The sequence below is a fragment of the Otolemur garnettii genome, unplaced genomic scaffold, assembly GCF_000181295.1.
Source record: "Otolemur garnettii isolate 467f Iridium unplaced genomic scaffold, OtoGar3 scaffold00035, whole genome shotgun sequence".
Taxonomy (NCBI): domain Eukaryota; kingdom Metazoa; phylum Chordata; class Mammalia; order Primates; family Galagidae; genus Otolemur; species Otolemur garnettii.
The window spans coordinates 15,444,682-15,471,873 of NW_003852430.1; the positions used below are offsets into that span (position 1 = coordinate 15,444,682).

Here is a 27,192-nt window from a genome sequence, read left to right on the forward strand (position 1 = left end):
CACTTTACTGAGTTTCTACTTTATATTAAATTAGCATTCCCCATCTTTGCCACTTTACTCAGCAATTTTAAGGCCGGCTAACATATAATTAGATGCTATTTGATTCAGATAAGCTAGATTATCTTAAGAATACAGCTTGAAAAAATTAAAGTTACAATCATATAAGAATAACCAAATTATACTTGAAGGATTCCAAACAACTCCCTAAAGAAATTATTTCTCTATTCACTTGTGAAGTTAACATATTTTACTTTCTTAAAGTACTAAAACTCATTTTTCTAAGCCTTGTACAAGAATAAATTACGGAGCAAAGAATATACACTTGCCTTTTTGGGGTGCTTTTCCAGTCCTCTTGTTCCATGTATTCTTTTATTTTAGGAGTTACTAAATGTCCTGTTTTTTCCTGTCTTGTTCACTGGGCAAACAGAGGTAGATGGTCCCCCTCCCTAGATAGGAGACGACCTCCTAGTCCCAGGATTCAAATCCAGCATGCTTCTCCGGAAAACGACAGGTACTAGTGAAATCCTCCTCACAGACAAGTGGCTTGTAGAGGACCGTAGGCCACCAAGGGAAGGATAAGCAAGAGAAATGTTGGTGACACTGTGCCTCCTTTCAGGAGCAAGAGCCAGATGCTCTGTGGTTCCATCAGTCTATGCAGCCAGCTCTAATAAAGCACCTCAGAATACTTGCTGAATGCGGGGAGTGTGCAGATGGCACTGTTTAAACACAGGGGAGTCAGGATCCAGGGCAAGGATCTGTTTTAAAGAGCATTTTAGTGCTTTGAATTTCGAGAAACAAATTTAAACACATCTGCTTTTGTGCCTGAATAAATAAAAATTCTCAGGTGCTTTAGAGGACATTAAACTCAATGACAGAGCCTATGATTTGTGATATTGGCTGATGGTTTAGTTTAGTGGTCTTGTTGCTATGTAAATGTATCATTAATGAAGTTTAGGCTTTGAAATATGTTACAAAATGTGCGGTTCAAAGTAAAATTCCTGGTTCGTATATATATTTTGTGAGTATTATGTTATTAAACAAAATTTTGTCAGAGGCCAGGGTCAAGCCACAGGTAGGTTTTTACAAATAGCCTCAGTACTTTGAATCTACTTTACACTGACACATACACATCCGAAGTGCCAGAAGATGTGTTTTCCATTGCTGTATTATTCTCTGTTTCTGGTTAACCCAATTCGCCTATTTCTGGTGTCTGTTATATACATAGTCCTTATCTTTAAATAATTTTTCCCGACTGGTCTCGAAAGGTTTTTGGATGTTTGAGATGCTTCTCTTCTGGTGTAAGCAGGGGTCATGCTTACTAGCAGATATCAGATGTGGTATCTCAGAAATAGGGCAACCAGCCAGGAAAGCATCCGAACATACAGGTTATTTCCTTTTTCTAAGTGCCCAGGTACAGCATAATCATTGTACTCTTCATTAAGAGCGGTAGAATTTATTTTCTGTATCTGTAAACACGATGTCTTTAGGAGTTAGTAAACTTAGGAGTAGTCTTGGTAAAGACTACAAATGGATATTTTATGAACGGTTTGGGAATATTTTAGCATGTTTTAGTCTCTTCAGACATTCACCTCTTACTGTGGCTTATATTTACTTATTTGGAACTGAAAATAAATTCCTCTACAACTATCTAATTTCTATGATAGAGTTTCTGGGAATAGAAACATTAGTAAATCTCCAATCTAAAAATTTATTATAAAAGTAACATCTTTTCAAATAAGAATATTTTAAAATTGTAGAAATTAAATGAAAACTTACACCTTTATCACTCCTCATTCATTTGATACATACTTATTGCACCCCTACTGTTTATACTATTCTGATGGATAGAATCACAGCAGGGATTAAAAAAGGCAAAATATTGGTCATCGAGGAAATGAGAATTTTCTTTTAGAAAAGATAATTCTGGAAAGCCTTTGAATTTATTTCAAAACAAATAAAACTGTATTTTATCTTCTCTAATGACCAAGAATCGAACAATTTAATAGAGTCTTTATAACAAATATAAATGTGTTTGCACTCATAAAAATGAGAGAGAAATTTTTTTTTTATATTAAATTTTGATCTTTTTCATAGAGAGTTCAAACCCCAAAACTGTTGTCATCATTTCTCTGGAAAATAATTATTTGATTTTTACTAATAAGTATAAATATTTGTTTTAATGTACCTTAGCTGCCTTACTTCTTTTTTTTTTTTTTTTATTGAATGGTAACTGTGTACATTGATGCACTTTGGGGGTACAGTGTGGTGTTTTCACACACAATCCAAGACACTTCCATCAAACTGGTTAACATAGCCTTCATGTAACTTTCTTAGTTATTGTGTTAAAACATTCATATTCTGCTCATAGAAAGATTCACTTGTACCCTTGCAAGATGAACCACAGAAGTGAACCCTGGAATCCCTCTCCCTCCACCCTCTGCCCCCTCCCTGCCCCCCCCATATCCTTAGGTTGTTATTAGGTTATAGCTTTCATATAAAAAGGTTTAAATTAATTTCATAATAGGTGTGTGTGAGAGAAATTATTTATATCAATTAAATTCATAGTTAACCATGTCAGCCACTTGGCCGAACTTAATGTCCACTTGCATTTTACCTGTTATTAGCTTTATTTTCTCATTCAAGAGTTCCTACCAATTTCAAAGCAAAGTTAACATGGCATCAGATTCAGATATAATGAATATTCATAAGAATTTGAGTGTTAGCAACTTTTGTCTTTGTCATGAAAATATTCTAAAGTCAGTGACAGTTAATCCAGTTAACCGTTAGATATCTCATATCAGAGCCATGTTTGATTATTTTAAAAATGATACTATATAAATAATACAAAAAAAGTAAATTCTTTTCTCAGAGAGTTCTCTAGTATGTTTAAATGAGTTTAACATCAGTAAGTTCCCTTCCTGTTCCTCACAGCATAATTATGGGCACAGACATTCATGTGTGTGCTCAAACAGTAAGTTTTTAATGAACCATTTCTCCATAATGTAATTCTAATAAGCATTAAAATTTACTAAGCATTTTTGTTGTTATCTCATGTGCTACCATAAATTTATTTGGAATTAACATGGAGGAAGCTTGTTTCAAGATCTAGGAATGTTTTCTAGAAGTTGGAGTATATTTAAAATAATGATGAAGAAAAAATGTGTAAATTTAGAACCCCAGGACATGTTTCTTACTTTATAATTATCCTGAAAATTTCCTTATAGTTTTGTTTCTACAAATGGTAAGACTTTTAAAAATCATCATTCCAATAACACAGTATCTCATTACACGTGGCATTATTTTGTTGTATAAAAGTGATATTTATGGGGTAGCACCTGTGGCTCAAAGTAGTAGGGCGCCAGCCCCATATTCCAGAGGTGGTGGGTTCAAACCCAGCCCCGGCCAAAAACTGCAAAAAATAATAATAATAATTAATATTTATGAACCTGTATGCACATAATTCTATGAATCTTAAAACTTAGATCTCATTGTAGTTTGAAATTAACCAAAATTTGTGTGGAAATTTAAGGAAGAAAAAAACTTAATAGGCCCCTCAAGCATCTGAATTCTGATTGTTTACAGTTTAATCAATCATCCTTAAATATGAAAGGCTAGTATAAATTATTATTATATAATTAACTTTAAACTATTTTCAAGAAAATGCAGCATTCTAATTCATCACTGGCTTAAAGTTACCAATTCCAGTGTTCTGACTCAGAATGGTTTTGCAACAATGTCTATTATACTTTATGGGAGCAGTTTATTGTGGGGTTTTTTTTTTTTTTTTTTGGAGACAGGGTCTTAGTATGTCACCCTCAGTAGAGTGCCATGGCTTCATAACTCACAGCAACCTCAAACTCCTGTGCTTAAGTGATTTTCTTGCCTCAGCCTCCCAAGTAGCTGGGACTACAGATGCCTGCCACAACGCCTGGCTATTTCTTTCTTTTTTTGCTGTTGTCATTGTTGTTTAGCTGTCCCAGCCGGACCTGCCAGCCTCATAACCACTGTGCTACGGGAGCCAAGCCAAGCAGTTTATTGTTGAATGACAAAAATACTAAAAGTATTTGATAAATAACCCTTATCTTTCAGAATTTTAAATTATTCAAATAAATAAAGCATTCCACTATATATAACATTAATTCCTGAGGTACTCTGCTAATTCTCATTTCTTATGCAAACAACTAAATTTGTATACTCTCCCATGTTCCTTTTACTTGGTAGCAGATACTTGTGCATAAGAATTCTTAGCCAGCAGCAGCAAGTGCTTTTTCTTTTCATTTGCAGTAAATTAATCTTCTTTCTCCAGTAAAAATATTTCTGGGATAAGTAAATCCCATAACTCTTTCATTTCCAGAATTTATGGCAGTTGCCACATATTGTGTGGAGTTAGTATAGAACCACTGACAAATTCAGTACATTACTCAATATTTCTTTTTGCTTCATAGTATCCTTTATTATCATTGCTTTAAAAAAACAGTCCTTCATTCAAATGAATGAAATGTACCCCTATGCTAAAATGGGTAAATGTATATACTAAAATACATGAACTAATTATATGTAGTTACATACACACATAAATATATATATTCACACAGCAGCAGGTAAATAGATCTTAATCACATGAATACGTCTTTACTGCGTGTGGCCATTTATTATTTAGGTTTATTCTATTCCAATGTATTCTTTTTTCCTCCCCAAACTTAAGAGTAAATAGGATGACAGAGATTTGAATACCACGTTAATACAGCACAAACCATCTAAGTAGTCAGCTAGCATTTAGACAGATGTTACGATATCGGTGTATGAAAACACTATATGTAAAGCTTTGTTACGCTATCCCTAAAGCGGGACATATATTTTCATTTTGTTATAAAACAGTTATAAAGAATATTCTTGTTCTATTAACATACTAATTTTACCCTTTAATAAAAGTATAATATCTCTAGAGAAACTATATTTACCGGTATCTTCAGAGCGTTCCTCTAACTGAAATTAGTTACTGAAAAGTGAAGGACAGTACTACAGAAATAGAGCAGTTATTTCTTTTTTTCATCAGGACTTTTTATACAGCTTCACACTTAAATTATTAGAAAGAGTAATAATTAAAAGTGGAACTTTAAAAGAACTGAGGTTTGAGGTTTAATTTGGAACATCCCCAGTTTATTTCATTTATTTTCTTTTGAGACACAGTCTCACTATGTTGCCCTGGGTGGTGCCATGACATCCCAGCTCACAGCAACCTCAAACTCTTGGGCTTAAGCAATCCTCTTGCCTCAGCCTTCCAAGTAGCTGGGACTACGGGCATATGCCACTATGTCGGTCTAATTTTTCTACTTTTTTAAAGTAAAGACAGGGTCTCACTGTTACTCAGGCTGGTGAAAACCTCCTGAATTCAAGCAATTCTCCACCTGCCTCAGCTTCCCAGAGTTCTAGGATTACAGGTGTGAGCCACTGCATTCAACCCCCAGTGTTGCTTTAATTTAATAAAAAATAATTGTCATACCTTACACTGGAATGTACTTTTATGACTTTTAAAGAATTTCATTAGTGCCCTGTGAAGTAGGAAGCACACCTATTAAATTGCAAATAAGGAGAATAACTCGGAATTTCTCATCCTCACATGTTTAAACTAAAAGAATGCTCTTTGTAAATAGTAATAAAAGATAAAAAATGTTGATAGAACAAAAGAGCGCATTAAAACCAACTGCAAGACATGACGGAAACACTGAAATGGACCTGTGCCTTACTCGCTTCTGCCCAGATATCTTTCTAATAAACCTCAGATCATTCAAAATCACAGTATGGCAGAGTCAACAAAGAACTTAAGCACGTGGGGAGATGACGATGGTGTTGCACCAAATAATTAAGGCCCAGATTACCTTGAGTACGTGTCTTACATTCTTCTGGACTCAACTTTCTCATCTGTAAACACACTCCATGATGAACTGGCTTGCTAAATTCTGATGTCTGTAGACTCTAAAATCAAGGCTATGCTGCCTCAGTGCGTCATAATGTACTATACATTGGGCCCACAATAATCACTGACAGTTGGTTATACATTAGGCAATCAAGGAGAGGGCATGTTTTGTTTATGGTATTTTACATTTTGCTGAAGTCCAGAAAAGGTTTTATTTCCATTTATATTTGATTTGAGGTAAACTGGATTTTATAACCTTAGTTTGTTGCTTATTGTCATTTTTAGGCTTTCAAACTTTATGATAATACTCAAAATATTAGTTTTTTTAAACCATCCATTCAACAAACACTGAGCCTATTGCTAAGTCCTGATGATACAGTAATCACCCAAACAGACACAGTTCTGCCAGGAACTTCCTATAGAGTAAGATACGTGGCAACTTAGTTTTACTGTGATCTATTTTGTGATTATATAATCAATAGTTTTAATAGGATAGCACATGAAAATAGATGGATTTTCTGTCTTTGCCTATTTTATGTATCTCAAGCTTCAACTTACTCTATGAAATAGCTGTGTTAAAAAATATGCATTGTATTTTTAGCTATAACAAGTTTGGAGGAAGAAAAGAGGTTAGAATTTGCTATTTTCTTCTCTGTTCTTGCTTTACGTGAAATGATAGATATTTTGTAGATAGTTTTAGAAGACTCTTCAATGAAAGTTAATTTTAAATGTATTTGAAGAGACAAATAGAGTAACCTTAAAAAGAGGGTTAAAAACTAAAAGGTTTGAGGCCAGGTGCTGTGGCTCATGCCTGTAATCCTAGCACTCCGGAAGGCTGACATGCATTGATTGCCTGAGCTCACAGGTTCAAGACCAGCCTGACCAAGAGCGAGACATCTTCTCTAAAAATAGCCGGGTGTCGTGGCAGGTGCCTATGGCCCCAGCTACTTGGAGGATAAGGCAAGAGAATCACTTGAGCCCAAGACGTTGAGGTGGTTGTGAGCAATGATGCCACGACACTCTACCAAGAATGACAAAGTGAGACTGTCTCAAAAAAAAAAAAAATTCTAAAATATTTGATTATGAGCAAGAATATTTGTCATTAACTAAGGAGCACTGGCTCTCTGTTTTATACTGTTATAGATAGGGTAACCAGATTTTAACATTGGTAAAGCAGGACAACATGGCCCAGGGGTGGGGCAGAGCCTGACAACAATGCAAACTTTGATAAGCAGTTCTTGATAATCACTTCTCAACAATTACTTGTTATTATTACAGTTTAACATAAAATTAACAAAAATAATATAAAACTCATATCCTGGCGAAATAGCCACATGGCAGCCAAAAACCGTATATTATATTCTCTTCCTGTTCTCCCACCCGTTCGTGCATTCTTTCCAAAAATCGGGACTTTTTTAAAACGCGGGGACGAATTGTTAGAAAGCGGGACATCTGGTCACCCTAGTTATAAAGGAATAAGAGTATTTTCCTTCACAAAACAAACATACATTATTTTAAATGATACTTTAATTGGAGTTACCACACTTGCTATTTTAAGTAAGGCTGAAACTACTACAAATCCTAGTTCTATATAATAATGCAAATACTGCAATACAAATACTAAGTGATATCAACATATTTAAAATTAGAAGATGATAAAACTATTGCCACTTTTCAAGTTTTAAAAATAAAGAGCCCTGAAGCGCAGGGAGGTGAAGGAGCTTGACTGAAGTCACCCACTGAGACAGAAACAGCCAAGATTGAACACAATGTGACTCTGTCCAGTGGTGTTTATGTCACAGATGCAACATGATTACTCCCGTTGAAAATATGGACTCTCAGTTCACCTCCTGGCTTGACATTGAATAACTATGTAAGCTAGAACAAATTGTTTAACCTGTCCAATACTCAATCTCATCCTTAAAAAGGATAAAATGTAGTTCCTGCCTCTTCACATGGGGAAGAAGATTAATTGCGACGATGCAGATGAAGTATGATGATGTTAGCACCAAAAAAGCTCTTAGGAAGCGTTAAACATGATCAGCGCCGTCATCATCATTGTCGTTCTCACCACCATCATCAATCACTGTCACAGTCAGTCTAAGTATATGAATTCATTAAGCTTTAGGATATGAAAAGAGGAGGAAGAGTTTGAAAGTTTCACAGACAATGTGAAATCTTAATTGGGTCTGGAAAGATTAACTAGACATTACTAGGGATAAAAAGAAAGTTGCCTATAACCTTTTCATTGTGCATTTTGTACAGAAGCCCACCAGATTCTGCGCAGTCCCTCGTCCTCCTTTGAACTTTTCTCGTCTGACTCATCTCTTGACTCCGGCCATACTGGCCTCTTCACTAGTCCTTGAACTTACCACACAGCCCTGCTTTAGGGCCTATCCACTTGCTGTTTCCTCTTCCTGGGGTATTCTTCTCCTAGATATATTATTAACTCTCCATATATATTATTAACTCCCTCACCTTCAGTCTTTGCTAAAATATCACCATGTGTAAATCCTTCCCAACCACCCTACTTAAAATTGCAGTCAACACCTGAACCCCCGTCTCACCCCCTGCTTCTGGTCCTTTCTGCCCTGGTTTATATTTTGTTGTTGTTGATGTTAGCATGTATCCTCCTGTCTCATACTTTATCATGTCCTTGTTGAGATTCCTTTTGGTTTGTTTATTTTTTTTATCATCCACCAACGAAGTATAGATTTCTTGAGGGTAGAGTTTTTTTAAAACAAACATATTCTAAGCATCTAGTGCCTATGATCCACAAATATTTGTTGAATGAATAACTGAGCCAGTGAGTTACAAACCCTTAACGACAGTGAGTTTCATAGGTCTTCTCGAGATTTCTCTCCTCTCCTCTCCCTGTGCTGACGATTCTCTGAGAAAAGGAGCATTTGCTCTCCCAGGCTGTTGTATGGAACACTGTTGGGACCAAGTCTAAATTTCTTATGACTATATACTGCTTTGTATTTTGAGATCCTCCTGGACCTGCAGACCCGTTCACTCTACCTCTCTCCTCCTCCTTCTGATCCTCCCATTGTACTTATGCCGTCCTTACACTTCAGGAACAAGCTTCCCATCCTGACCACCAGCTCCCACTGATTTTAGTCAAGTCCTAGGTGCTTCTCCAGCCACCCTTTCATCTCCTTCCTAACTGAGTGATCAGTAACATAAATAAGAACCTGATGGCAGAGAGAGATTCACCTGTTAGTGCTTTCTCAGGCCTGGGACAGAGTTCATGGTTTCTTCCATCTTAAACAAAGGTGTACCCATGGGACACGTGACAGAATCTACCTCCTGCACTGTCTTTGCAAAGGCAGCTTGGGAGTTGGATGGACTTATATTTAATCCTAGCTTTCTTACTTCCTGAGTGCCCTTGCCCTGAGCCTGTTCCTTCATCTATAAAATAAAGATGACACCTTCTTAAAAGTTTGTCATAGAGATTAATTCCATTCATGCCTCCCTCAGTGCCTGCATAGAATTACCCTTCAGTATATCAAGTGCCCTCTTTTTTCTTCCAACCAGTAAGGTAATGTGGTAAGTGGAAAATGTCACCCCCTAGTCTCCCCTTTTTTCCCATAGATGTGGGCTGTCAGAGGAACATAAGGCTGAACCACACAAAGTTGAAATCCTGAGTTGAAAGGTCGAAATAGCGTGAATTCGTATTCTAGCAAAAGTGGAAGAGATAGAGAGAGATGAGCAGTCCCACTGTGGGCCCTTAGGATGGATGATATCAGTAAGTAGAGACAGACAGTTGTCTCAGAATTGTTGGAGGAAAAATATATCAGGAAAGAAAAACAAGCATAAACTGTAGAGAATCAATAAGTAATATTGATTATAAGTAACATAAAAATACACATTCTTATGGTTTCTCTTCTTTAATTGTTTTTATCCACAATATTTTGTACCATTTATGACAAATATATAGTAGTTCAAACATTTTAAACTTCCACAGGCACATGTCAGCCACCTCGGGGAAGTGAGATCTGCATATAAATGTTATTTCTATGGGAAAATGTATTTCAAGTTTCAGATGTCACGCACATTCGTATAATTGGAAAGCAGAATAAATTGAGGAGGTTATTCTTTGATTTGTGACATGCAGTTAAAATGCCGTGTGCTCTTTTAAAAAGATAGCATGTGGTTTACAAAAGTGTCTTTACAATAATTAAAAAATAATTTTAAAAGTTGATATAAACACTTTAACTTCTCATTCCCTCATTATTTTGTGGGGGATAAGACAAACAAAAAATCCTTCTAGTACCAAGTTTCGACTTGTAAAAGTAGAGGGCGCTTCACTCCCTTGGGGTCTTTCAGCACCTCCACCATCACCGCCATCGCATCTCCCATCATTACGTTTCACCATTGTAAGTGTTTACTCACCAGTGGGTTAAGGCCAAGTTGCTCAGCAGGCTCCTATCACCGTGGACATACCTGTCTGCACTAATGAAATACCGGCTTCTTATTTCTCCTACTGGGCAACTTATATTTTCCACATGGCACCAATTCTGATTTTTAATTTTTTTTTTTTAATTTTGGAAAGTATTGACAAAACCATTTAGGTAAGATAGTTGCCATCTCTCATGTCTGTTGCTTTTATCATTGTATGATATTAATGTAGCTTGATTCATCATATATTTTGTGTTTCTTTAACATTTCATTCCACAGGCACTCCAGAAAGTCTGAAAGATCTAGCATCCAAAAACAGACTAGGAAAGGCACTGCCTCTGATGCAGAAAGGTAGGCTTGCTGTTGTGCTGTGCTGCCATCTTCTGTTTTACTAATGTATTCGGGATGTCCTCACTCTGCGTTTTGCATAATCAGTTCTTAAACCTAGATTGTGATGTTTAAATACATTCATATAACTGAATTTATCCTTGTAATGGAATGGTCTCATTGATGAAATAAGAGGAAGTTGATTTGAAGACAGCCCTTAAATGTTAGGGTTTAAAAAATATCTATTTCTCTTAATGATCATTCTGATTACTAATGAAAACTGAATCTATTTTTATTCCTCCAGGCACCTTAGGATATCAGCTTTGTTTCTGAGCTCATTTTAAATGTTACCAATGAATGTAGAATCTGGGATGTGCAAATATTTTGGGTGCCTCAGTTATCTCAATAATGTTATCTTTTAAAAAATCTCTTTCTACAAATGCATAATCTGAGATCATACTTGTATATTACAGCAAAAGACATATGCTGAGTTAATGTAAAAATTATAAGGTATTGCTCACCTTTTGCTTGCAATTTGTCCAATCTCAGAAAGTTTTAGAGTATTTTAGGTGCAACACATTGGCATTTTTTCACATAGGTGAAAAACACCTAAAAGTCCAAGTAGCATATATCCATTCCCCTGGTCATTTATCCAGAAATTATTGAGAGCCTGTAGAGAGACACAGATATAAATTAAAGAACATCTTCGAGTGTCGTAGAAGTGATTAAAGAGGTGTGTATAGGTACAGTGAAACCACAGAGAAAGGGGTGGGTAAGGATGGAACTAGGAATTGACATCACTTGAGCAAATCCAGGGAGATGAAAGTATATGTGAGGAGTAGACTATTCCCTGAGAGGAAATAATGGGGGAAAACACCAAGACTGGAAATATATTTTTGACTTTGAGGAAACTATACCAATTTTGGAATGGAGAACAGGATTCAGAAAATAGAAAAGAGCTGAAAATAGGAGAAATCTTGAGAGTAAGTTAAACAAGTGGTATAACCATGCCATGGTAATGCCATGCTACAGATTTCAAGTTCTTTATGCGTCTGTGAGCCATTGATGTGCGTTAAAGTCACATACCAATGGGGAGGGCAGTCCCGGGACTGCTTGTTCTTACATGTCCCTGACTGCTGTCCCTCATTGACTTGCAGTTGTTTAAACCTGGGAAACAGAGGGTCAGTTTTGAGTTTCATTTTATAGATGGCTTTGACAGCCTTTTTGAAGGGGATTAGAAGATCCAGGGGTTGAGGCCAGGCACCAAGCTGGCTATCCCAGTAGCCTTGGTTGAGATAGAATCTGCACAATTCCATGGTTCGTTCTGTTACCAAATATGTGCCAACTATGTGTTAAGTTCAATGAACAAAATAGAGGATATTGGCACTGAATTGAACAAGCATGACGCTGTCAAGGGTGTGGGTTACAGAAGATGAAATTTACTCCCGGCCAGTGGTCCACAGAGATATCAGCTGTTTAGGGAACGTGAGTCACAAGAGAATAAGGATACGGGGGCCTAAAAAAAGTGTTGACTAGAAAAAGGAAGTTGGACTTTCAGGAAGGAAATGAAGATGACTAGTCAACCTATAATGAAACAAATCTAATTATGTTTCTATTTTCACATTCTTTAATTTCAACTCAGCTAATTGCAATTTCTCTACTACCTTTGTAAGTCATTTCAGTCCTTGAGACAAATTTTCAATCTTCAACCATTATTCCCAGCCTCCCACCACACTCAGAATTTCAATTATTTGGACAGGCATCTCAACGTTATCTTCTTTTTATTTCAACCAATATTATGCCATTAATTTAACAAATACCAGTTGAGTGATTGCTATGTTCAGTTTTATGTTTAGGCTATATCATAGGCAAGATTTTTTGACAGTAGGATACTATTTTTTAAAAAATGATAGATGATTTTAGAGTCAAGTAAAGGCTCATAGCTTCAGATGAGTGATATTTGGGTGTCTGACTGTACATCTCTGAAAATCCTCTGTGGATAAGCACAGGTCCTCCCTCAGTACAATAAGAATAGCAAAGCATTGCCTTCCATTCTCAATGTTTGCTGCTTAAGGACCTTGTTCATATTACTCTTGCATTTACTTTGTAGACTTTAAAATAGAAACCTCTAACTTTTTAATGTGTACCTTTATTTGATCATAATTAAAACTCTTCACTGATTTTGTGAGAGCATAAATTACACACCTAGTTTATAAGTGAAAGATCAATTAGTTAGTTGGAAAAGAAGAACTGACCTAGAATTAGCTCTACGTCTTCAGAAGATACATTGGGTTTATATCTAGCTACGGGTTAACTACAGTCACAGTGTCAATGCTTTGGACACAGATTCTTGGTCTGTGAGAATTCATAACTTCCCAAAGGAGTCACATCACACAGTCATGCTTTGGCTCCTGGAAAAATTTGCTCTTTAATGATCGTAATTTTAAAGGCTGTTTGTTAGCCTCAACACACTTATCCTCATGCGGAATAAACTTACATGAAAATATTTTGATCAGTAGTGCCCAAGTCAAGACACTAGTCTTAGACCACTCATAATTCTTCATATTTGGAGGAAAAATCCTTAGTAAAAGCTTAGTTTTTCACCTTCATGTGAATGCAGCTGTGAAAATTGCTAGCATTTTTTTCAGCATTCCATTCTAGTGTCTTGACTTCTTGTGGAATTTTCTCCCTACATCCTACCTGGGACGGCTTGCTTTATACTATTGAGAATTGTTTGAATATGCATTTTATGTTGCGCTACTGCTATTAGAAGAAGCCTGTGCAGACCAGGGAGGGACCACCGTAGGTGGAATCATTTTGGAAAATTGACCTTTAAATACTGCATAAATGGCCAACCCTTAACAAGTCACTTTAAAAAACCCAGAACTACAATTTTTGGCATTCGTAGAAGCAGTATATCTTATGTCCATTTGAAGCAATAAAAACATGTTGCTAAAAACATGAGGTTTTGGTGAAGAATGCGTTTTACTAGAGTCCAAGTCAAGACAATAGTCTTAGATAAAGAGAGTAAGCATAGATTGAACTCAGCAATGAATGTTTAGATAGGCGTTTGGAGATAGTGGGCCAAAGTTAGACATGATTAAGTTTGAATTGGAATTTAGTTCTACAAGCCTCATGTATTTTTAGGATGACAGAGTGGGTACTAAATGCCATTGACCATACATTTGATCCTACAAATTCTCATAACATAATTGTGATAAGTCCTACCCAACAATTTTATACTTGGACATATATTTATGTTTTGTGTTACAAGATCAATGGTATATCCTGAGATGTGAAATTACTGTTTTTCATCTCAAGATACAGAAACATACTCTGTCTCACTAGTCAGACAAAGAGTAAGCACTTTGTAAGTACATCTATACACTGGAGCTCAATAGACCTTTGTGGCTCCTGCAGCCCTCTCCCCCACTTGCTAAAACGAACAAGTCGCTTGATAATCCTCAGTTTTTCATCTCTAAAGAATAATAACAACACTTCACTGTGTGTAAGAATACAGAAGTACACATGTACGCATATGAATCATTATATACACGTGCACATACGTACACGGACATTCAGTATCTGACACGTACAGACGGTCCCACACGGCTGCTCAGTAAAGAGCAGCTGTTGCTATCATTTTACTTATTCATCACTCCCTCTCTGCTCCAGTCTCTCCCATGTGGATTCTAAATCCCTTTCATTACTCTTACACCCTACATGCTTAGCACATCCCATCTCATTGGAAAGATCACGGCTCAACCGCCTGGTTTCTTTCAGCTTCACATTCCTATACCTCAGAATTTCTCGATCGATTCTCCTTTCCTCTTGCCTCCAACAAACTGTATACTTGGTTCCACTGTCTCCCTCTGCAAAATCTTGCTCTTCTCTCTGAAAGTGTTTCCTCTCGCTCCACTTCCCCTTCCTGTAATTCAGCCTGGCTGCCACATTCCTCTCTCTTTCTCAGGCAAAGTGCCTCTGTGCTTCATTCTTGTTAGAGAGTGGCTGGTGGCAGGAACTGCTTCCTTATTGAGGGACATTTAGTTCACGAAAAAGAAAAAAAAAAGCATCTTATGCTAAATGATTACCCTTAAACACTGCAGGCTGTTTTCAGGCCCTGTAAACCCTGAGGCTCAGGAGATAGCAATTTAAGTCACACTTGTCAAACTGTGAGATTGACCCAGGAAGTCATTTATTTGCCCCTGAAAATGCTTCTTATACTTTTCCATTTAGTTTGATGGCACACAAAGTTCACCCAAATTATTTACACTTCAAGCCACTTTCAAGTTGTTGTTTTAGTGTTTATGAATTGCGCTGAGGAATACAGAAGACTTTAGTGAAGTTGCATATCCCTGAAATGTCTTAGTACTAGAGTAGAAAATATATAACTCAAGCTCTAAACCATATATAGTAAGTGTATTTTACACAAGGATTCCTTGAAGTTTATTCTCATGGAAATGGCTCTGTCGTTGGAAAGGACTTGATCATGTAATCCGTCCCCTGTAACCTACAGTTGGGTTGCGTGGAAAGTCCGTCTGGAATGAATGAACAGTTTAATATCAGAACATGGTCAGTTCCTTTATACTTTAGTTAGGAAGTTGAGGTTGCAGTCCACGTTTCAAGGTCTGAGTTAGGTCTGACAAGGCACCAATTCATAGCCTGAGAAGCTAAAGGGCACCTGTATTGCAGACCTGAGGCGTGCAGCTCTTTGTCCTCTACAGCCTGACATTTTCCCATTTTTTTGTCATAAAATGGATAAGACACCCCAAATCAAAATTACTGTATCTGTAAAAATTATTTTACTTAACAGAAAACCTGTCAGTCTGAATACAAGTTAAGTAAAGCACTCATTTATCTACTTTTGCGGCTACGCAGGTAGTCTTTATTTTCACATACTTTTAAGTGAATTGCTTGAAAAGGTGTGAGGTGTTAATTCCTTCTGTAAAAATAATATGTATCAGTGTTTTAATTATGCATGTTATTTAAGATACATACCTAAAATGATGAAAAAGTCAAAAGCATATTTTTAAAATAAGTACATCTATACATATTTTAAATTATTAGTCCTTAATTAATTTAGCTTTATAACAATTTTGAGCACCATATTACAGTAACTATCAATTTATTGACAGATACTTTTTCAGCTGTTATTACACTGTATATGAGAAACATGTTTTTATCTGTGTATGAGCTGTTTGCATTCATCAGTTGTATAATTAGTGAAACAGTGTCCATCTTCTTATATTATTTTGGTTTTTGGTCTGCGTAGGTTAACCTCAGAAGGCATCCTTCTTTGGAGATGTGTTTGGAGTGGATTTGCTTAATACAGAGTAAAATTATGAACATTGTAAAAATATACACACGGTTCTACAGCATTGCTTCTTAAATGCAAATACTTAATGTGCTCCTGTGCTCACCGTTCTAATTGTTATATTCACTCATTCAATCAGCGTGTTCACTGAGCTCTTGCTCTCTGTACAGCTGTGTTCTAGGCAATGGAGATAGAGTTCCAAAAAAGAACAAGAGACAAAAGTCTCTGCCCTTGGGGAACTTTAAAAGAGATTTATCATAATAGAGCAACCTAGATTACCCTTTAAAAAACACATGGCATTCACATTTGCAAAAACAACTTGTCGGTTTGATTGGATTTCCAGTTCAGTAATTATGTGATGGGTTTTCTTCTGGTCCTTTAAAAATCATTGTCTGGTAAGAGTAATCAGGTTTTCCGCGGACAAATATGTTGCTATCAAAGTTAATGTGCACCTGCTGACTGAAGATCTTTTTTGGCCCTAATGTTTTAGGGTTCTCCCACCATGTCTTTCTAGAAGGGGACACGCAGCCCCAAGAGCGACTGATCAGCCAGTCCTTAGGGGAAAGCATCCCCCTCGCTCAAGGTCAAGTGAGCACTCTAGTGTCAGAACACTGTGTTCTAGGCACCACCTTGCCCCTGGAGGGTCGGCGCCACCTTCTCCGCTTCTGACAAGGTCGCTACTCAGTGTCCAGCCCAGCATTCGTGTCCTGCCTCGGGGTGTTGGTGTTGGTGTTGTACCTTCCTGAGCACTCGAAGCTTTCACTCATTATGACACTATGATTTTTAATCCTTTCTTTGTGACACTTAAACCTCTCTCACATCCTCTATTACCTGCATTTATATTCACTGTGCTAGTGGTTTTCTATAGTTTCTGCCAATTAGCCATCAGTGGAAATTAAATTTGGCTGTGTGACGTCCTTTCATCTGTTTGTGGCATATTCATATAGACTTTTTTTAATTATGTGAAATTATGTATGGTCAATTATCTGGAATTAAAAGTACATATATATATTTTTAAAGTATAAGATAAATTTAAAAATAAAAGCTTTTCTTGCGTATTCAGTACAATCTGAGAGAATTTTAAAATCGTGCAGTTAAAAACAACGTTTGAACACCAGCAGATGGAAGTCAGCTTAATCTTGGGCAGTAATAATATCTCTGCACACTTCTCGTGCTTTCATTTGTAATTTCCATCCTTGTAACACTACATATTATGACATGTAGTCCAAGGTTATTTTAAATATTTATCAATTTTTTACTATTTAAAAATGAAGAACAAGTGAGTCGTAATTTACCAAAGTCTGTAGTTAGAATTATTCTAAAGTTAGAAATAATTCTAGAATATATACTGATCCGATTTAATAGGAAGAATTTAGGCAACAGCCTTTCTTAACTAATTTATCCACATTGTTAAGATCCAGAGGCTGTGATTAGATATATTTGGCTTGGTACCACCAAAAATGAATAACTTTCCCAGAAAGCACAACTTCCTAGAAAGTTTATGGAAAGGAGCAGATCCGATTCCACTCTGGTCAGGAATTCCATTTGCAGACTGTGTGTGGCTGACTTTGCCCTGTCTCTTTCAGCCTGTTTTCATAGTATTCCTTTTACACATATCATAAAAAGTACTTGATTTTGCTTTCATTGGCCCAATTAAGGGGGTTGTGTTTATTTTAATAGTGACGGGAAAGCGGGAAATATTTTTGTCAGGCTGTACTGGAGTTTTATCATTTCATCCCTCTCTGTTTTTGCCTACAGAATGCACCGACAGGAAAGTCCAACCCAGTCCCCTCCGGCAGACACGTCATTCAGCAGTCGCAGGGGAAGACAGCTCCCACAAGTGCCCGTGAGAAGTGGCAGTATAGAACAAGGTATCCGATAAAGAGACGTCATTGTCCAAAAATGTTGGATTTATTGAACCTCTTTTTATATTCTCTTTATTACATGAAAGGTATTTGGATTACACGTAATTTGCTAAATCTGAAGAAGCTCCTTGGAATTTTACCTCCGGCACCTAGTTGCAATGGCTCAGGGCATGTACTTGGTTTTTACTACGTGAGTGAATGAATGAATTTTAAGTGTTGTTTAACAGAAGGAATTGAAGTCTAGAAGCACTTTTTTTTTTCCAACTTGGCAAAAAGAAAAAAGAAAAAAAAAAAAAATTAAAAAACTTAGCATAGTTTTGTGTTAAAAGAATACTTTCCCTTTTGCAACATTTTTTAAAAAGTTAGACATTTGATCATACTGGATACTTTACTACTACAATTCTTAATTTTAACTTGATTGACAGTATGCTGTATTTTTAAGTAAATTTGATGACGAAAAATGGCTTAGAACACATATTTTACTATCTTTTCAACACCTCCTGTGGTTTAAGATGCCCTTATTTAATGCCTGGGTACACTGTGTTTTATTTTCAGAGAGCGAGCGAGAGGGAGTGTATGTGATTTGATGGTAGAAACTAATTTCCCCCAACTGTCTGAGTTAGAGGATTTGCATACTGAGTCAAAGTAGTCAGTATTCTTCATGGGACCCAAAGTGCTATCTCCTTTTTAAGTAGGTGAAATGATTTGTTACCAGGATTCGTTGTCACATATTTTTATCAGAAATTTGTTAAGCAATTTACTGTAATAATTCTTCGTTTGAGCTCACAGTATAAATGCAGTGGACTTACATTTAAAACATTTATTGAAAAGCTTTATCCCTATGAAATAACAAAAAGGTTAACATATTGAGTATTTTTTCCAGTGGTGTTGGTTGTGGATGATGTACAACTTGCATTTCATTCTCTATTAAGGATTCTGAAAACCCTTTTTTCCTCACCTAACTGAAGCGCCTTACTGAATGTACACAGAAATGTTAAAGATTTAAGAAGATAAGTGCATTGGTTCAAAGATTGATATGGCATGGTTTCCCGTGCGCAATACTTCTTTATAGAAAAATCAGTATACATTTTAAAAGGTATCAGTTTACTAATAGAGTAATATAGTAAACTCTGAATTTATATTTTTAAAAATACATCCTGTTGATATATCATATACTAGTGTGCAGGGTTGCTATAAGGATAGCTATTTAGGTAATCAGAAAAATATGATGCCTTATGAATCTCTGGCTTTCTTTTCTAAAATAGAAGTTAATTAATTGGAATTATCAATATGCATGTTTAACAAAATTTCTTTTTTCTGGGAACATTTTGATAAGATTATTTATAATCAATGCTCTTAAAACCCTAACAGTAACCCAGAGGAAATTGTTTTAAAATTTAGTTTTTAAAAGTCAAAATTAGTATTTATTTAAACTATCCATTCATGAACTCCTGTTGCACAACTAAAAGAACTGCAAACTTTGGTGTTTAGCTACCAACTCGGCGTTACTGGCCATATTTTGATATTCAAAAAGTCACGTGCTTCTGAAATTCTTTGCATTTCCTCCAGTTGCAAATAAAATACTCTGTGGGTATTGTGTATGACTCTCATGTAATGAGACTATAGTTATATTATTTCTGTAGAAATAAGAACTGCTTCTATAAAGTCAATTGGATTGTATGTTGGATTTGGGGTTTTTTTAAAAAGCTTATGTTCTATTCATATCAATGCTACTGTTTATGATATTCCTATTCACAATTGTCTTTCAGAGAAATCATCAATTTATAAGGATTGAATTGAGGTGGGAAGAAAGGAAAGGATTGAATGAAAAAGACATTGCTGGGCTTATTTCAATATTTAATAATACAAATACACTAATCAATACTTCTGGTCATTTGAGATACCAGACATATATGATCTTAAGAGTTACACACATATAGCTTTTTTAAAATGTGATAACAAACATGTATCATTGTATCTACGTGTTCTGCTGTAAATCAAGTAGGTCTGGTGGCTCGTGTGACGTTACCGTGTGCTTTGGGGTGTTTGGTTGATGGTCACACTGTCTGTCATCTCCTTATGGGCCGATTTCAAACGGAACAGTTCCCACGACTGCTTTGTTTGTCCGGAAATATGGTTTCAAAAATTAGTTTCTACTTTGGTTTATGAGTTAGGTAGGATTTAACACATTCTGTTTTAAGATTGATGTCATGGCTATCCATAAGGCTATAGAAATAAGTCATTTTATCTTTGTGATAGTATTTGTTAAACTTAAGCTGTATCTCCTATGATAATTAATGCTGGCTACAGTTTATTTACAGTTAAGCCTCTACTGCTCTTGACCTCCTTCCAATATTCTTTTTTGTTTGTCTTTTCTCTTTAACAAAGGGCAGTTTTCTTTAAAAAAAAAAAAATAGCTGAGTTGATAAACAACTGATTGGTAAGAATAAATATTTCGAATCAGATAGATTCCTGGATAGTTATACGACTTTTTGATGCACTTATAATTTTTTTATTTGTACATAGTTTGTGGATACAGTTATCTACATTATTGTTTTGATTACTGTTTGATGTGTGCAGTGACAATTTGATTATGGCTGGATATGTGTTTTTTTGTTCCTTTGAATCAAATTTACTCTTTTCATACTATAAAAGCAATTATCTCATATTTTAAATGCTAGCATATAATCTGAATAGACTTATTTGCTTAATTTTTTAAAAAATTATTATAAATTTTCTTTCAAAAATTAATTGGGAATAATACTATCCTGTTTGCTACATAGTCTGATTATATTAAAGTGGGTTTAGGAGAAAAGCAAGCTCGGGTCACAATACAGATTTTGAGGTAAAGTAGAAAAATGAAGCCTTATAATTTAGGTAACTATAATGATATGTAGCAATTGAAAGTAAAAACATCCATGAAATTTCTCTGCTTATATCTGAACATTGTAGTCCAGTGTAGCCCTCTACAGAATGGCTAAAGCCAACGTAATTGGTATGGGTCTCTGTAACAAACCATGTGTGTTTTTTTATGCTTAATTTGATGTTTAAAGAAGCATTTAAAGATCATTCTTACACTGACACTTATTGATGGGCCAGTTATATTTTTATGTGTTCTACTACTCTAACTACTACTTAAAACTCAAATGACTTCCCTGTCAGAAATACACAGATAAGCCATTGTCACTCACTAACACGGATGCCAACACAGAGGTGAATATTATAAAGCCTTATCAACTTCAGGAATATCATGTCTAAAAGCAAATAGCTTCCCTCTGGTTTATTTTAATACAATGGATTTGAGAAGGAAGAAAGGATGACTTACACTAGACTGTAGATTGTTCTGTGGGAAAAGTTACAGGATAGTTTCCACAGTGCAAAGGAAATGCCTCCGATTTAGTCCGAAAATAAAATTAATTTCTTCATTTATCATAGGAGCTTTCAAATCAGCTGCTATCTGTCATTTTTGAAGTGACTAAAGTTTTATGACAAATATTAAGTATGCTTTTAAATACTTCTATGATAAAATCAAAATAGATTAAAGTTTAAATGTTTTAGTAAAATTGGTGCCGAAATACACAGTTCTTAAAAGGCATGAAAAGAGTCTATCCAAGTATACTAGTCAGTGTTTTTTGGTTTATTTTAAATCTTTAAATTGCTATATTCATTTTTTTTATTAATTTTAGTGCCATATTGGGACTTGTCATGGTTTGTCATTGCAACTTGTCATGTCACATTATATGTTATGCATTTTTATTATTCATGCCCTTGTGTTAATTCACATTTCCATGTCTAACTATAAATTTGCTGATTTCTTTCTTTTGTTTCCATCATTATGTGCATTTAATTCATTGAAGAACAAGAAAAATATAACTCTTCCACAAAAGGTAAATATTAATGCAATTTTTTAACTATTTAATATTGTTACTTTAAAAAATAATGTATGAGAGATTTTCATATATATAGAACTGTATTTATTAAAAAGTGAGCAAAATTATTAAACAGGTAGTTATTTCTCTAAAATGATTTATTGGAAACTTGGTATTAATTATTTCCTCCTGTGTGCATTCACATCAACAGAGGAAGAAATTGCTTTCACATTAATAATATTTTTGTTTCAAAATGAATTTATTCATACTGACAACTAGAAAACAATTTTCCCTAGAAAATAATAACGTATTCTTTCTTTCGGGTTGTTTGTTTGCATTCCCCCGTTCTCATAGATAAAGGATTTAATTCTTACCTTCTATTCAGGGTAATAGCTGAAGCAAAGAAGTAGAAAACCCCTGGGTTTCGCCTGCCAGATAGCAGACACCTTAGTGGATGTTGGGGCCCCTGCTGTGACCATCCATCTGGGAAGGAGCTACCTAAATGCTGCCCTTCCTGGCCTCAATATTAGTGTGATGGCCAGTCAACTGTCCTGAAGGACACAGAACAGAAAACCACATTGCTGACCTTCTTCTTAACTACCCTTTTGGATTACATTTTATTGTTGGTCTTTGCACTTGAGTTTTAAGTAGATTGCAGGCCTCACCCCACACTCCCATGCTGTCCACACATCTACCTATTCAGAGTTACTTTTGGACTTATACTTATTTAAACGTGAGTTTAAGCTTAATGTAATAATGCAAATAATACATAAACACTATACAACTCTGTATAGTTTTAATAAAAGTACATTTTCTCAATATTTGAAAGTAGATTAATGATTGGAGTTAATTTGTTGCCCGTAGTACCCCTTAAAGCTAGTCCTAAAAACAGCATCATCTCTATTTTAGGAATGAGGAAACTCAGGGTTAGAGAGATTAAGAGATTTGCCCATTCACTCTAAATCCCAGGCCTCCTACTTTGGACTTCCTTCCGCTACGCTTTGGTTTATCTTATTCTAATAAACACAAATCCCAAATATATTATACCTAACTCTTAATATATTTAGGTATATGTTATGTATCTTCATATTAAAAATATAAAATAAAACATAATATTCAATTACTTATTTTAATATGAATATATAAAAATATACTGTAATTATATTTATATTTAAGCACATGATATACATATTCTGGCAGGGTACCTGACATATTAGCCAATAAGTAGAATAATAAAATAATGAACAATAAAATATCATTTCATACGGTCAAGATGTTTCAGTCTCTAGATTTTACCTGGATTTCTGGCCATCCTGCATTTTTGACTCAGGTATCGAAAACATGACTTTTGATTCAAAAGTACAAAATTGGTCAATGTGTTTGTACTTAGGTGAAGAAGAACTTAATTGGGTTTGCATGGTAAATTTTTGTATGATAAATCTTTAGAATTTCATATTAGGAATGGACCATGACTTAATTCATTTATCCAAACAAAGAAAATAATTTTTCATTTAAAGCCCTTCTGTATATATAATACCAGTCAAAAGCTACACTTAGCTAATCAAAACAAAACAAAATTGTAAGTGGTGTCATCTAAAGTCTGCATGAAATACGCACAGGGATGACTTCTCTACAGAGAAGTCAACTTGTTACATTTTCATGAGGTCGTTGTTCCCCTACTGAGAAGTGAGATGACCCCATCAGATACTCCTTCCAGACAGGCTTAGAACTGCCTCAGAGAACAGACCACGTGCAGAGAAACCACCAAAGAAACACATCCCAAAAGGCACCAACAAGGCCAAGAGCAGCAAAGGAGGCTGCCCTCTCCTCTGGGATTTAAGATAGCATAGTGTGGCCACCAAAAATGGCTTCAAAGCCTACAAAAGATAGAAGCATGTTCAAGAAATGTATTTAAAGTCAAATTTTAGGCTCATATATGCCAGAAGAAAGGGAAAATTCACAGCATAGGAATTCCGCTTTGTGAGCTGAAGTCTGTCTTTCTGGGATCTATAAGAAATGGGGGATTCAGGTCATCATGAGTGTTCTCTGGGTGAATGAAGACTAGGACACATCATTCCTTGCTGACAGAAACAGACTGAGGGGGTCATAGTCAAGGTTTGGTTTTGATGAATTGTATCTGAACTGTAGGGCAATGTGTGGGTCCAGTTTGCCTGAGATTGAGACATTTCCCAAGAGGCAAGACTTTGGGGACAGTTCTGGAGAAACAGGGATGATTGATCATCCTAAATATACAGGACTAGTCTATTAATTTTCTACAATATGTTTATAAAGTCACAGAACAGAAATGTAAAATGCTATCAGCATGGCTGGTGGTAGATAGAATTTATTAAACACCTGATAAATGTCTGTGACTCGATTAAGAATCTTGTACATTTACCTCATTGTATTTTCACTACAACCTGAGACATACCACTTACCTCATTTTCTTACTGAGAAAGCTAAAATGTAGAAAGATTAAAGACTGGGGCAGCTTTCAGTCACTCATGTTGTAAGTGGTAGAATGGTGAAGTAGACATTCACCCTCTCCACAGATCTTGTCCTTGACGATGTTGTTTTATAGACTCTCCAACATTTATTGAGACTTGCTGTGCATAAATATAGTAACACATACACAACTGCAAGGAAGGCTTTATTATCCCTGTTTCATTAAAATAAAGTCAAAGGGATTAGTGAAATGCAAAGGGAAGAAAGATACGGTGAGGCAGAACCAGACTGTAATTCTCCGGCCCACGTTCTGTCTCCTGCACCACAGTGTCATAATAATCACAGCTCATGCCCAGAATCTTGGAGAACCCAGCTTAGTTGTCCTACCTTCCCCAGATGTCACAATTATTTTACCACTCAGCTAAATCTGAGGGGCCTGATCGGCTCCTCACATTAACATGCACCTTGAAAAAGAAAACCCAGGGTATTTGAATAAAGATCACATCTCCAGCTTGCTAAGTTGACTGAGGAACTAAAGATGTTTGTAGTACTTCATTTCTCCTTTAACCTCCTCTTTTATGGATGAAATCAGAAAGATCATATCATTTTATATTTCGCAGACTGCTTTATAGGCCTATTTTAAATTATTCATTCTAAAAGTAAGCCAATTTTTCCCTCTCTGCTACATTTCTTGGACAGTTTTAAAGAGCCCATGAATGTAGTTTGGGGGCATCGAAATAATGATATAAGAAGACCAAAACTGAACCAGAATTTAAATGACTTCAAGGTGAGAAAAAATGTTATTGTTATAATAAATTTCAACCTTATATGCCTTTAGATAGTGTTTCTTAAGTGTGTTAACTTTTTGGCTTTTGGAAGCAATTTTGAATCATAACAACAAATCATATTGTCTTTTCTACAAATATGAATTTCCTATATCATAACGAGTGTGTAATTTAGATACATGGAGAATGAAAGGCAATTAAAGTTTAAGCAGTAAAATTATTTGAATGGGAACAAAGAGTAAATAGCATTGTGATGCTTTTTATTTTCCTGTTTCACTAATAAAATAGGTAACAATTATCGTAACTAGATCATAAGGGTTATTTAAGGATTGTCTCTAGTCAACTGTACGTTTGAGTACCACATTTCTATAACAAAATTGTCAAAGAAATTATCTGTATTTTCCTTTTTCAAGTGTTGGCAAGAACAGTTTGACTGCTAAATTATGCAAATGATATTCTCTATGGAACTATGAATATTAACTTTCATTAGGTGCAGTTTATATAAACAAATGAAAAACATTAATTTTAGTAACTTCCTGTTATATTAGTTATTGAATAAATAGAATTTAAATACATTTTAATAGTGTACAATGGTTGTGAACCAGAAGAACAGATTATGTACTGACTTTTGCTAAAATAAGTAAACTGATTTGTGTATTTTTCAGTCAGCACTATTTTAATTGTCATTAAATAGAAAAGGATTTCAGTTTTATTTTTAATATCATTTAGTAGATGTACATGAAGCCAGGTGAATCATTTTCTATTACTGCGTGTTTATCTTATGAAGATGCAAGTTGGTTACTTTTCCAGGCCATTGCTTCTCCTGAACACTTTTTTTTAAAATATTTATGAATAAGTATTACAGATTTGTTAGTAAAAGTGTTTAATTTACTCATTTCTTTTTGGGGCATAAACCCATTAATATAGTTGTCATTAAACTTTGGGGACCCAGAAGATGAAGCAGCTTAAAGAGGACTAGTCAGATGTGATGGTTTTAAACCTATTCTCCCATTCAAATGTTTATCTGTCATAATCTATCATAAGCTTTTAAAGCTGCAAAGAGTTTACCACGTATTATCCAAGCCTCAACTTGTAAGAAAGACCTAATTAAGAGAAAGCATCCTTACCCCTTTCTGTCCTTTGAGGGGAAAGTGCAGAAGAATAAAGAAGACAGGCAGATTTCTAACCATGGAGAGGCTTTTGATGTATTTTCTCTAGAGTTGGATATATTCCCCCAAATATTGTAAAATGTAAGAAGAAAGTGTCAAAAATCAAATTGAATTTAGTCAAGTGATGTCACATCAAGCCCTTGGAGGTAAATTCAGCAGCCATTAACTGTTACTGGAATAATAAAAACTGTGGCAAACGTGGTGAGGTAAACAACATGCTCTTCCTCCATCACTGGTTTTGTTATCACCCAGAGAAGCCTTAATGACAAGGTGACTGCTTGTGAAAACTGCATTCGAAGTGCCTTGAAACGGAAGACAGTGTTCTCTCTCGAAACCCAAACGTGTTTTTAAAAGCTATTTAACTTTGTGTAGCACAAGAGGACAAGGTAAACACAGATTCTTTCAAGAGCCTTCCTTCCTTATCTGTCAGTGACTGATATTTTCAGTGTTCCTCTTGGGTTTGGCAGTTCTGATGCTGAGAAGTGATGTGTTGGGGCTGGAAATCCTGAGCTTTATTTTCAGTCAGTTCAGTGGGAGTAAACATGTAAATCAAGACAGGACCTTGTGGTTCTGAATGCAGTGAGTGGTTACAGACACGACCTCTTTCACCCATACCAATGTTCCATTTTAACTATCTATACCAACCATAGGACGTTATTTTTAAAGTCTGTGATGTAATGTGCTATTTTCTCTTAATATGTGTGATTTATTTACAGCATTTGTGTTTCTCATGTTGGGTAGATGTTTTCTTTTATTGTTTATATTATTATACTATAATCTTGAACATCCACTTGAAAGCATTCAAGGCCACAGGGGAACCAAATTGGAACGTTTTTACCCTTGCCAATTAAAATGCCTTATATTCCAGGAAAATTTCCCAGAACTTGGGCATTTCTATGTAGCCAAAATATTTTAAACATTTAATCTTTATGTAGTGGATATGTGTGTGGAGGGGGGAATTGTGGAGGTTGGATAACCATTATATCAAAGTTTCTTAAATTATTTGCCTGACTCCAAGTAAGGATGAATATGAAAGTAAGACATTATGATATGAAAGTTATACGAATATGAAAGTAAGACATTATGATATGAAAGTTATA

General features: G+C 35.4%; 1 protein-coding gene across 1 annotated transcript in view; it reads left to right on the plus strand.

Moving 5' to 3' along the window:
• RIMS1 (regulating synaptic membrane exocytosis 1) overlaps window positions 1-27,192 on the plus strand; it is a 474,428-nt gene that overhangs the window by 344,523 nt on the left and 102,713 nt on the right. Inside the window, 2 exon segments of the mRNA XM_023513140.1 lie at window positions 428-511; window positions 17,718-17,830. Coding sequence (XP_023368908.1) covers window positions 428-511; window positions 17,718-17,830 — 197 coding nt within the window.